Below are 13128 nucleotides of genomic sequence, written 5' to 3'. Positions count from 1 at the left end.
TACAGTCACCTCCCAGTGTGTGTCAGTGAGGCCAGGCAGCTGGTTTGGCGGTGAAAGGGACCAGCTGATACTGGTCTTTGTGGTGAAGCGCACCCAGGGAGAGCGCTGAAAATGGTGACCTGAATGTAATATTTTAGTGCATTTCACTATTAAAAAAAGAAAAAAAAACCACAAACAGGTTTTAAAATAAAAGGATTGCATTGTAGACTGTCATTTTGGGTGTGAAACATTCTACTATTGCAAAGGAGACTTGAGTTCACCTGGCAGCATCGGACCCGTGTGGAGGACAAGCGCGCATCCACGTGCGTACGCACACGGCGTGCAGACCCGCAGCCCTTCTCTAACCAGCCTGCCCACAGTTGTTGAACTCATTAATAATGTGTAATTAGCTTGGTGACTTAACCTCATTTTAGGTAGAGGTGTGAAAATGCATTTGCACCTCGTTTAAAAAAAAAAAAAGATTGCTTATTCCACTCAATAACAGAGGAATGTGAGGGAAGGGAGTTAGAAAGCTAATGAGAGGGAAGGTTCTCACCGCGGAACTGGTGGGTTTCTGAGTTTCCATTTTCCTGTGGATTTTCTCTCCTCGTGATCTCACAGCAGCCACTTTGTTGTACACGTTGCTGGTGGTAGGGAAAACAATATTGAAGTGCAGACCTTTCCTTCCCCTTTGAGGGGGGTCACCAAGTGTTACGCCGTAGTGCGCGGTACCCGAGGACGGCCACGTCTGCGCTCGGCTACTGCTGTGAGATGCTCGTGGTCGTTTGAGAGAGCTGGAGGTGATTCCTGGTTTCTGATTCCTGAGAGGATAACAAGTTATCTTGTTATCTGCTGCTCGGATTGGAGCAGCCTTGTTGTAATTTGTCCTCATTTGGTTTATAACTTCCTTATTTTAAAGATTAACCTTGACAGTTTCTTGCACAAGAAACAAATATCACATATTTTGCAGATAAAAATCGAGGACCCTTCTGTTTCCAGTGATGCAAACGCTCACTGATATTTCTTACACAACACATCTTTTGCAGATCTTATGGCGATTCCTAGTGATGCTTGCTTCCATTTCTGCCCCCGTAGGTAACTTTAATTATATGCTCTTAAGCCCAATTGAACCCTGCCCCCAGCCCTAGGTTTTTTGCCAACGTAATTTAGGGAAAACCTCACATTTCAAAAGAGAAAGATAAGGTTATCTCTGGGAAGATGTGGAATTCTTTGTTGTAGGTTTGGGAGTTTTTGTGTGGGTTTTTTTTTTTTAATGGCAGCTGTTTGAAACTGATGAAAGATCTCAGATGTTAACATTTCCTTGCTGGGGGAGCCAAGCGCAGGTGAGATGGTCAAAAGTGCACGATAAATGTAATTTATCACGTGGCTATCACTCCCGCATATCTGGTGTGTTTATGCAGAACTTCACTGCCAAGCTGTGATTTGCAGTAACACGTTTGCTTCCTTGAAAGCAGATTTCATTGCTCCTTTGTGGTACTATTTATTTCCAGAGAGGTTTGGTTTTCTAGTAAATCTAGATGCCCTCAAATGATTTCTCCTGATTTTACAAAGGAAGGACTAGCGGGAGATAATGAAATTCACTTAAAGCCTTAATAGCTTAAAGACAGGAAAAAGAGGAGAAGCTCGGCAGCGTCCTGTTCCGTGCTGGATGCTCCTCCCGAGCAGGATCCGGTGCAGGAGGGCTCCTGGTTGCCCCACGCTGCTCCTGAGCCTGTGTCCAGGCGTCCTTAGGAAGTAACAGAGCCGTTTATTTTGGCGTGATACACACTTTAAATTGCTCTTGTGCCGCTGGTCTTTCTCCTCTGGTTAATGCTGCAGCGCTCTTGTTGGAAATGCGTCTTGTCCATTTAAACTTGTTATTTCTGGTTAGCAAAAGAACTCGATCTGGGGTAAGCGTGTCCAAGTGCCGTAGCCCGTGTTTTGCCTTACACGTTTTGTCCTTTTTCCACCGACCGTCCTGTGCTTACGCACTGAAGGCTCAGCCCCAGGCGCTGAGCGGTGTCGGTGTCTTAGAGCGGAGCGATGCGGTGCCCTGGTGTTCGTATAAACCACCCAGCTGGATGGAAGTGACAAGCAGGGGTCCTCAGCATAATGTGCTTATCAGTTAAGGGGATTTATTCCGAGTAGGTGGCAGTGGCATGGCAGATAAGAGCTCTGACAGTCCCACAGACATTACAGACCCGCGGTGGCCTGGAGCCATAGGTATTACTGCACCAAAGAATGTTTATCTCAAGAAACTATTTAGTTTATCTCAGATGCTCCACTTCTGGTCTCGCTTTCCTGAAAGACATCTTGTACTGATTTTCATTCATTTTCAGAAATTTAAATAATTCCTGGGGCTATGGAATTTATAGGCTGAGTATCAATTGTAATCATGAGGAGGCTGATTTTTAAATTGCCTTCACTTTGTAATTCAAATTGTGTTGTATGGTAGACATTAATTATGTCAGCCAACATCTATTTACAAATGGGGATTTAAAACTGGGCAGTTCTTATCAGCTGGTGACATTTGGCAGATGGATGGTTTCAGTAACAAAAAAAAAAAGAGAACAGAGTGGGGGGTGGCTGCACCCGACCTGTCAGTGGCTGGAGTCTCTCCTGCCTTCCCTGGCGTAGCACTTGTCTGCCAGGAGGAGGGAGAGCAAAGCAACAGCTTAATTGCATGCAAAATAAGCTTGGAGATCTTTGTGTCCCTTCCAGTTAAGCACTTGGAGCTTTCAGAGCCCGTTGATGTGGGAGCAGGTCTGGGGCCAGCCGCCGCGGGAGCAGGGCAGCTCCGCCGTCCTGCCGCAGGACCAGGGGAGGCTCCGGCTATAAACTCCCTCTGGTCAACTCAGCTTTTTGGGGTTTCACTTCTCAGATGAAAGATGACAGAATCTGTGGTCTGTTTCAGAGGAAACAGAGATATTCATGTCTCTGACATGTGAGAGCTGGAAGCTGGGGGCCCAGGAGTGTGCTTTCTTGGAGTAAAAACTGTAAAAACCGAGGCAGAGGGACAATACTAGTAAGCAGCTGGTCTGAATTTAGGACAAAAAACAGTGGGCTATTCTTTTTCCCCCTTTCCATCTTCACATGCGACAAAAGAAGTGGCAGTTCCACCGCTGGGACACCTGGGGGACCGACCCCAGGAGTTCACCGGCAACGTGCCCTTACCCCGTTTGTTCTCTGCCCCACGTGTGGCTGTGGGGCACGGGAAGGGGATGGGGCTGCGCGGAAGCCCCCGTGCCCCGCGTGTGTGACACAGCACCCGCCGGAGAAGCACAACGGGGGGTCTGCAGGAGGGGCTCCCACCCTCGGCAACGTGGGATCCCACAGAGAGCCTGGAAGAGGCGGTTGATGAGGAGCCCCCGCATGGCTCTGGAGGTTTCCAGTCCTCTGCTGAGTCTGGTCCTTTGGCGAATCCTTCCGAATGGTCTGTGCAAAGACCACATCTTCATCTTACCCAACAGGCTCGCTTTTTTTATGGCATCTCTTGCTGGGGTTGGCGGAGACCAATTATGTACGGCGTTGTTGTTTTTCTCAGCCTTGCCTATTTAATGAAAGGTGTTTCCCCGTGAGGCTTTCGGCCGTAGTCACCTGGTGTGTGTCATACAAAGTGTGCGTGCCTGCGTGCATACACACACACACGGCTTTTCCCTGAATGGCCAGCGTACCCGAGCACATCGGGTTTTCTCCAGTTAAAGGCGTTACCCAGGAACACTCCCTGGAGGTGAAAAACCCCACTGCCAACTTCATTTCCCGTTCGCAGAGGACACCAAGGATCGCCCCTTTGTTTTGCAGACAAGGCGGATGCACGGCCAACATCCCCTCCCCTTTGTGCGCTGTGGCAGAGGAGTCTATCACGGCCCGAGATGCTCCTGTTCCACAGGCCTTTTGTGCCATCCTTCAAAAGAAGCAGCTATTGAAACCCATGACCATGAAGCTTTTGAGTTTTCCAGTATTCTCCTCCTCGCCCTTCGTTTACATGGCCGTGTAACCTTGAAGGCTGACAATTAGGGCCCCGCACGGAGCTGTGCGTGCCCGGCGCTGACAGCCGCCACCATTGTTTGCAGCCCAGAGACCTTGTGCAAAGCTTTAGAAGCACTACTTTTCAGTTTTTCCTTCTCAAAGCTGCTCAGCCTCTCACGCGGCACCCGACACAAGCAGTAGCATCTGCTTTTGTTTCCTGCTGGAAGAGAAGTGCCGGTTGTTGCCTTGCTGTGGTGCTGAGGTAAGAAATGCCACAGTGGTGGAATGGGTGGAACTGCACAGTTTAGTTAAGGTTCGTGACTAGATAATGCCCAACTGTCTTTGTGTTTGAGAAGGCTTCATAATCACAAATTAAGATGTAAATTTTGTAAAGCTAATCCCTTTTCTACTCCCAGAGACAACGGGAAAAATTAAATAGTAGGTGACGTTTTTCGTCAGGAGCGATTGTGTCAGGGCAGTGTCTGGAACGCTTGGAATTGGAGGCCAATTGATTTTTACCCTAGGAGTCATTTTCCATCACCAAAAGAAGCTGAAGGGAAGACAGGAATTATTGCACCTTCCAGCTCTCCTTCACAAACCGAAAATGCCACCGCCAGCTTAATCAACCAGTCTTGATGTGTCAGGACATCACAGCTGTGTTATGGACATGACTCTCCAGTCCACTCGGAACATTTGTACCAACTCCTCCAAATAATCTGTGATGTTTAGCATTACATCGAATCTGCAATGGGCAACAAGGCTTTGATGAGACTTCAGAAATCTTTCTTTACCCCCCTAATTGCTGCAGAGTCAGAAATCTCTGGAGAAGGCTGCTGCGTTAAACTTGTGAACGAGCACGGAAGAAAAGATAGAAAATAAAAGCTTTGCGGATGTATCCAGGATGTTTCCTGTGAGCGCAACATCCTGTGAAAATCATGCAGGACCACAGTGAGGAGTTTTAGAGCGGTTAAGTTAAATTTCCTGTAGAAAAGGTGAAAAATGTGGTCTGAGACAGCACGGTTGCTCACGAGCAGGTGGATACAGCTGGGCCAAGTCAAGTCTCGGAGCTCTAATCTACCTTGTCTGGATTAAAGAGGAGTAATTTGTTCAACATCTTTTAAGGGAGCAGAGCCAGTCGTGCGCTATCAAGTAAAACGGTGTGTGGTTGTTTCCTGACGACGATCCATTAAAAGGCTGAGCTTAAACTAGCAAAGCCTTCCGCTGCCGACAGCAGCCAAACTCATACCAGTTTCCTAGAGACAAAAGGCCGGTGCTTTCCTCTAATAACTCAGGGAGCTACCAAAGTCTGGAAATAATTTTAAAATTCCTTCACATTATTCAAGGCAGAAGAATTACTAAAATTGTGCTTTAAGCAAAACAGCGTTCTTAGGTTGCCAAGGCAGTAAACACTAGCTTTGGGAAATGCAGTGAGATTTCAACATCTGTTTTGGAGCTGATATTTTAACCATTCCATGTTTATTTTAATGCCTGGTTGGCCACTTCCCAGTCATACATATGCAGCACAAAAGCAAAGACAGAAGGAGCGAGCGCGTTCTTGAATTGATGCTACAGATCATCTTCCCCTTCCTTTTATTTTTTGTTTTATTGTTTAAGTAAATAGGTGTTTGTCCTGTCTGGAGCGTGACGTGATACGAGAGGTTTGCAGAACACTGTGTAGAGGGAAGGCACTGTGTGTTGTCTAAGGAGCAATGAGAAGTTGTGCATCTCCTGTGTGTTTTCAGGAACATGATGTCGATACAGCAGTCTCTGTAGATAACCTTGGACGTGTTTGCCTTGACTTGTGCAGACAGGCCTGCGTTCATCAGCCTGCCCAGGCTGGTTGGACTCCAGCTGGCCCCACTCCAGAGGCTGGTGCTGCCATTGACGTGCTGTGCTCCAGCCTCTGCCCTCTTGTAGCTCAGGTCCTTTTCTGTCCTGGAAGAACTTGCCTTCAGAATTTTTTTGGAGAGTTTCAATTGGATCATCCCAAACTATTGTGCCCTGTTTAAGGCAGGCAGCTGAAATAATTCAGCTGCGGGTGAAATCATCATGCCTGCTCCATGTGCCAACTGTACAGCGTGTAAAGTTCTTTGATGATGAAAGGTGTCGCCAGCATGAGAGAGGCATATCTCAAATCGAGAGAGTGGTATCTTCCGTGTGGGACAGTCAAGCAGGATCCTAACATTACTTCCTCCGACGTGATTTCCCTTGGCACTGATAGGTCAGCGACTGAGTGTGCCCACTCTTCCTTGACCAGATGATGCAGAGACCTAAACGGACTCTGTATCCTGTACAGGACATGAGTAGTTTGGGGCACTCGCACTGAGGTCTGAAGCGTGTCATCCCTGGGTCACTCACTGGTCCTGGTGCAAGCCCAGGATGGACAGGACAAGCAGATGTTGCTACCTGATTGCTCTGCTCTCTTCTCCATGTGTTAAGTGGTCAGCATCTGCACCTTGCGAGGGCTTACACCCTAAAAACCATCTTCCAGTTTCCTGCTCTTAGGTGCTGCTCTTCACAGCAAGGCCAAGGACTCAACGGGCTCAGGCACTGAGGTTGCTCCCTCGCCTGAGATTTGGACCACCCAGCAAGTGAGGTCGTCGTGAATTGATTGAAAAGGAATAAAACTTGAAATTTTCATCAAAGTTTGGCGGTACCACATGGTCTTCCTGACACCGTGAAGAACTTATCTTCAGAGAGGTGTGCTTCTTGCTCTTGTAATTCTGAAGAGTAGACTGTCAGCTCCTGCCGTCTGCAAGCCCAGAATCACCAGTCGCTTTTGGAAGTCTCATCTCTCAGTTATTTCCAAGTCTCACCCAAATTTGTTGAACCTTAAAACGTCTTGTCAAGCACTTTCTGAATGACTGCGGAATTTAGTGTCTTTTTTTGTTTTAGAAAAAGTGCAATTTATAGTGTCAGTATTTCACTAGATAAAAATATATTTACAGAAAGAAAGAACCATTTTCTACCTTCGTCAATGCCAGCTGACATTTTAGCTTTATCTTAGATATTAAAATAAAATCAAAATCTCAGCTTGTTCTTGTTTATTAAAAAGAAGATATATTATTACTGTTTAAATAATTCTGAAAGAATTTAGGAAAGGAAATAAAAGCTGAACCTTAAAATTCATGATGAACTGTAACACCTGTTATGTATCTTTAACTCTGTGGATGCTGTAGGACCTACCTGTTTCTCTGCAGTCCTGTAACTTTTGAGATTATTTGAGCTGGTACAAAGTGATTAAACAATAGGAACTCAACCAGAAAACACCTTATACTGATTTTGCACACAAGAGTGGAAGAATAATGGAGACATGGGTCCAGTTTGCCTAAGTAGACTTCATTTTTTTTTTTTTTTTTTTTTTTTTCCAAAATCAAACGGGACCCATCTGCCACGTTATCAGGATTTGTAAGTGTCTGCTCACAGCTGTCCCAGGTTCTCACTCTTGGAGAAGTGAAGAGTTTGGAAGTGATCATAAATGGGCAAAACTTGCAGCTGTTAAAAATTTGGCCAAAAAGGCCAGAGAGTTTGTGATACCCACAAGCCAGGTACTGGAGATGCTGCAATTTATAAACACTTGCAGAAAAGGGGAGAGATTGAATATGAATTTCACCTTGATCTGCCTGCGCCTGGGTTTTTCACGTGCCGCCGAGGAGCCCAAGGGCTGTGGCGTCGCTGGGCGCCGGCTGTCTCCCGCTGCCAAAGCAAGCGCGATGGCTCTGCTCTCACGGCTTGCTTTGCTTTCACAAGCTCCCTGCCAGCTCCGTGTGATGTGGTTGTGAACGACCTCCTCTGGTCTTCGCTTTGTTATAAACTCCATCGCGAAAAAGGAAATTTGCCTTATTTAAATTGGGTTCCCAAACTGCTGGGAATGGCATGGAAGCAACAGCGTAGACTCTGCGCTATTTTCAACCAGGTAATTCTCCAGAGTTAGTCTCACTGTACTATTGCTTCAAAACAACGCTGACCTAATTATGACACAGTTAACGTTCATCCAGTAATTAATGAGTATTGCAGCGGCTGCTCTGGGCTTGACAGGATTCCTACTGTGGGCTCGTTTGGTGCTGGATCGTACTACGCCATGTGCTGTGCTGTGTAAGGCGTCAGTCCTATGTGACACTGAAAAATCTCTGACAGCCCGACAGTCTCAACCTGGGCAGAGGAAATTATGGGATATCCAAGGCCCATGGGAGACTAACAAAAAGATGGGGTCAGTTAAAATCCTCATAATGGGCTATTAAATTGTTTTACTGTTCAGCTTCTCTGTAAAATATCAGTTATCTCAATGGTTGTAATGTAATCAAAGTAATTAAATTCCAAAGGCTTGCATGTAAAAACCAGAGCTTTGTAAATGGGAACCCAGCCTCAAGTGGTTTAGTTGGTCTGTTTGCATTTGAAAGTTTCTCCAGATGACTTTTTTTTTTTGTTTTTAATGGTGTTACAGTCAGGGTTTTGTGTGTTTGAGGTTTAGGGTGTGTTTTGAGCTTGGCTGCACACAATGTTTGAACCATTGACCGAGCGAAGCCCGCGGTAAGGGTGAAACACGGGGTGCAGGACATGCCAGCCGAAAGCCGCTGGGCCGTGGCCGTGGGAAGCGGGGACGGCCTCTGCCTCTGAATCCTGGCCCTGGCTCCGTCTACATACATTTCCTCAGCTGACGGATAATTGTAGCTTACCTTTTCCTAAGTTCTGAAAAATGACAAGCTAATGTCTGTAAAGTACTTCAGATGTGAAACTTGAAAAATATTCCTGTCTTAGCTTTATCACATTCGGGATCTTGCCTCCGGTAATAGGTTTTACAAGAACAGGAAAAAGCTAAACAATGACATATTACAGGAACATTTTCCCCATCGTTTCTCCTGGTGTAGGGAGTCCTGCTCCTTGATTGAGTTCTATTTCCATTTATTTCAGTAGAGCTACTCCTTAGCTTTCAGTAGAACTGAATCAGATTCTGTTTTCTTTGGGCCAAAATTACTTTTCTTGCCACGATTTTCTGGAATTAATGGTAATTTTGGGGTGTACCATTTTCAACTGTCATAAAAGGTTCCAGTGTAGAGAAGGCGCTAAGCATCCCCACCCCACAAGTCGACCTCAATGGGATCAAGTGGCAGGATTTGCAGGCATTTTTGGTCCAGGACGTCACCTGCCATTTGTGCAGGCAATGTTGTTCTGAAAGCTTCATGCCCAATATGTGAGCGCCTGTCTCCGTGCTTCATGTAATCAGCTTTCAGAGGCATGTCCTCACTTCCTGGAGTATTTGTCACTCATTTTAAAAAGCGATGAGATGGGTCTTTTATACCACTGGAAGCACGTAACCACATAAGCAATTGGAAACCCACATACAGTCTAATGGGCTGTTCCTTCACTGGTTGAAGGGCAAAAAAAAAAAAGGCTCTTTTGCAAACTTTGGTTATTATTTGCATGACAACACCAGTGTATGATGCGCTGTTAAGAACGAGGCACGCACAGCCCGGAGGAGCACAGAGCCAGAGGAGGTGGAGGGAAGACGTGAACCGAAGCCGTTCAAAGGAGACGGCGACTCTTTGTTAGACCCCGAGCAGTCGCTGAGGAAGAAGTGAGCATTTAGGGAAGAATTTAAAGACGTTAACCTGTGTGCAGATAAGTGTTGCTGTTTCTGTCAAGTCATTAAGGAAATGATAGACTCTTGGCTCCAAGAGAGGAGTCGTTTCCATAGAGAATGAGCTCGTGGAGGCAGGGAGATGCAAAGTGTTAACTGTTGGAGCGGAGTGTTTGGGAGCTGGGGAAACAAAAGGAAAATCCAGGAATGCTCATAATGTGCAACAGCCTTGGGGATTTTTTGTGTCTTCAGACAAAATTAGTGAAGGGAGTTTAGTCTGAGAGCCTCCTTGAAGCTTGCTGAAATCAGCGTGTAAGCTGCTTCTGCCTTGATAAGCCCTGTACCATGTCCTTAGGGTATGATTCGAAGGAGTAAAACGTTCTCCATCTACTGTCACCTCATTAGCAGCGTCTGCCCGTTCTGCTGCCTGCCCAGGGTCTGTGATCAAGGCGCTCTCATGCCGTGAGCAGTTCCCTCCCTTCACACAACGGGCAAACAGAAAGCTCAGCCGTGCTCCAGGCTGCCATGCTGCTGGTATTTTCCCAGGAGGAAGCAGCTCATCCTCTTCCTCTGCTGTCACTGAGCAGGGCTCCCTGCTTCTGGTCAGTGTGACGCTCTGCTCTGGACGCGCTAACTGGGGAGCCTGGGAGTGGAAGCTAGAGGCTCCCAGGAAAACAGTCTCTTGTCCAATTTTGCTCCATTTCCATCAGTTTTACTTCAGGTAGAGACTGAATTGGTGCAGAAACCAATTAGTGATGGTTCGTTAGGAGGAAGTGATTTGCTGAAATGCTTTTCAAACTAAGCGCTCCAGAAACAGAACCACCACCATGCGCAACCCTTTGTAAACACCTAAAAACTGTCCCTTGTCTGCCTGATCGTACAGAGCACGCCTTGCCTTCTGCACAGAGGTGTAACAGGCTCATAGCGCTGCTCCTTCGTAAATACAGCCCGAATCTGCAGAGGGTTTCTTGCAGTTGCCCGCTAACGCATGTTTCCTTCTCTCCTCCCACTGCAGGTGCATTGCTGTTGGGAGGAATCCTCTATTCCTGGCAGTTTCCTCACTTCAACGCCCTGAGCTGGAATCTGCGGGAAGATTACTCCCGAGGAGGATACTGTATGATGTCCGTCACCCACCCGGGGCTGTGCAGGCGGGTGGCTCTGCGTCACTGCTTGGCCTTAATCGGACTCTCAACGCTGGCTCCTGTTCTCGACATCACCACGTGGACTTTCCCCGTCGTTTCGCTCCCTCTCAACCTCTACATCTCCTACCTCGGCTTTCGGTTCTACAGGGATGCGGACCGCAGCAGCTCCAGGAAGCTCTTCTTCTGCAGTCTGTGGCATTTGCCAATGCTTCTGCTGGTCATGTTCACCTGCAAGAAATCGTTCCTAGAGAAGGAAGACAAAGGCGATCTGCTCGGTGGAAATCATGGGAGGGCTATGGAAATTAGATTGCCTTAAATGTCAATTACTTGTCATCCTCGAGACATGTCAGGTAGTGTATTTTAGTAATTACAAGGGGGAAACCTGTGGGGTTCTGTTTGAGAAAGAATCATTTGTGCCTAGCGACCACTTCATGCGATAATTTTCTATTTTCTTCTGAAAGGGAATGGACATGAGAGCTTAAAGCATTCACGGGCTTCAGGCTCACTCACTCATCACGAATTAAAATTTAGCCTGTGTCAGAAGCACATCACTTTGGGATGGCCTTCCAAAGTCTCCATGAGTTGTGGTCTCTCATCTCATGGATAGGTTTTTCGTTAGCAAGTCACAAGCGCACACTTACTAACCGCCAGCACTGGCAGCCTTGGCGAAGCAGTCAGGAAGCGACAGATGAATGATTTATCACCCCTGCTCCCCAGGCATCCTCTCCAAATTACGCTTTGAGGCACATGGTGGGTTGGGTGAACTCTTCTTGTCTCATCCGTGCCGTCCCCGCTCTGTTATTTACGCGGAAGCCTTCAGTTTCTGAGGCTTTTTTCAATCAGCTACTTTTCCCAAGGTTCCCATTCACTCCAGTAGATTTTTAGTTTTCATACAGCTGGCACAATGCTAAAGGAGTAGGAAAACTGTCTTTCAGCACACTGCACATCAGCATTTAAACAGCCTCCAGATGAAGAGTTCTTCTGCACTTATACCTTGAACACGCTCTGAGCCGTGCTGCTGTACCTCCATCACGGGGAATTCCTGACTCCTGTGTGGTTTTACATCCTCAGAGTTGAGCCCTCTGCCAGATCTTCAGCCGGTAAAAATTGCCGTGACTGTTTATGTCAGTGAAGCTTTGAAGAGGTGTAGGAGGTGAGAGCCAGAGCCTGGTAGTTGTAAAAGTTTTCTGTGCTGATGTGTCCTGTGCCAGCCCATTCCGTCTTGGTGTCCTCAGATGAGCTCGACTTGCACCAGGAGTTTGAGCTGTGTTTAATATCGCACCGTGGCAGCTGAGAGAGCAGGCCTCGCTTGGGGTACGGAATCAGAAAGGAAACACATTCTACAGAAAAAAGTTTTGGATTTGTATCTGATATTGTAATGTTCAAATTGCTGGTGCAGCCAGTGTCTCTCAAAAGCAATTACTGTGGATGGTCGCACTAGGAAAATGCGTTATCTTTGTAACTGATATGCTGAAGAACTCTTTCAGCCACGGTCTGAGGTGCTTGTGATCCCGCTGCGAGGCTGTGGCTCACCGTCAGCCTGCCTGGGGCTGGCTGTGACCGCCGGGATGCTTCCAAACGCAGCAGCATCCAGGGTAGACAGGGACTGTGTTAGAGTTTATTGTTAGTGCCTGTCATGACTTGATGTGTTTTCAGGCCAAGAGATTTCTTTCCCATGTGGAGAGGGACTGGGCAGCACGGTTGCGCATCGGTCCAAAGACGCAGCAATACCTGAAACGGGAGACGCTCTCTAACCTGATCCCAAATAAAGCCCTTCGGGAAAGATCACAAATCTGCCACCGCATGCGTATCACGCTGACATAAAATCTTCACTCACTGCTTTCACGATAAAAGCCCAACTTCTGGTCTCGGTTATGCCGGTGTAAATCAGGAGTGCCACGGTTAACCTCTGCTCTGCTGGCGGAGTTGCTCGCAGGGGCAGAGCCACCTGTTTTACATGGCTCCTAAATAACGGGTTGCAAGATTTTCTGACTCTCTCAAGTGATTGCAGATGACAGGATTGAGTTCTCTGGTGCTGTTTGTCTGACAGACTCCGTTGTACTCGGGTTACTGTGGGCAACACTTCGTAGAAATGTCTGGAAACTGTGCAACTCCTTAATTTGTTTTAAAAGTGCGTCCAGTCTTCTCTGCAATAAAATGAGTATACTGTGCAAAAAAAGAGAGATGAACGCTCAAAATCTGTTTGAAACAATTCACTTACGATTGAAACTCTGGTACAGCTCAGTTAATTGTGAAGGTATTTGATAGTTTTGTGGCATTTCTTGCAGCAAAAATATTCTCCTTGATCTCTGCAAGAGCAAGGACAGCTTGCGAAATACAGGTTTATTGTGCAAAAATCACACTGAAACCAAGTTGCGTGTGAATGGAATGGGTTTGTGCAGAACCAAAGAATTTGGTCAACACTTAGCTGGGAGAGGAACCTGGAAAGAGCCGATGGCT

General features: G+C 46.9%; 1 protein-coding gene across 1 annotated transcript in view; it reads left to right on the top strand.

The window, feature by feature from the left end:
• The window catches only part of COX10 (cytochrome c oxidase assembly factor heme A:farnesyltransferase COX10), a 102806-nt gene extending 89960 nt beyond the window's left edge, over window positions 1-12846 (top strand). Inside the window, exon 7 of the mRNA XM_086762274.1 lies at window positions 10542-12846. Within this exon, the coding sequence (XP_086618400.1) occupies window positions 10542-10984 (443 nt within the window). The 3' untranslated portion in view covers window positions 10985-12846. The remainder of the gene's footprint in view (window positions 1-10541) is intronic.
• The last annotated feature ends 282 nt before the right edge of the window (window positions 12847-13128 follow it).

This window comes from Chlamydotis macqueenii, chromosome 18 (assembly GCF_036417535.1).
Source record: "Chlamydotis macqueenii isolate bChlMac1 chromosome 18, bChlMac1.mat, whole genome shotgun sequence".
Lineage (NCBI taxonomy): Eukaryota > Metazoa > Chordata > Aves > Otidiformes > Otididae > Chlamydotis > Chlamydotis macqueenii.
Note: the sequence above shows the minus strand (reverse complement) of the source record. Positions and strands in the feature narration are given on the sequence as shown.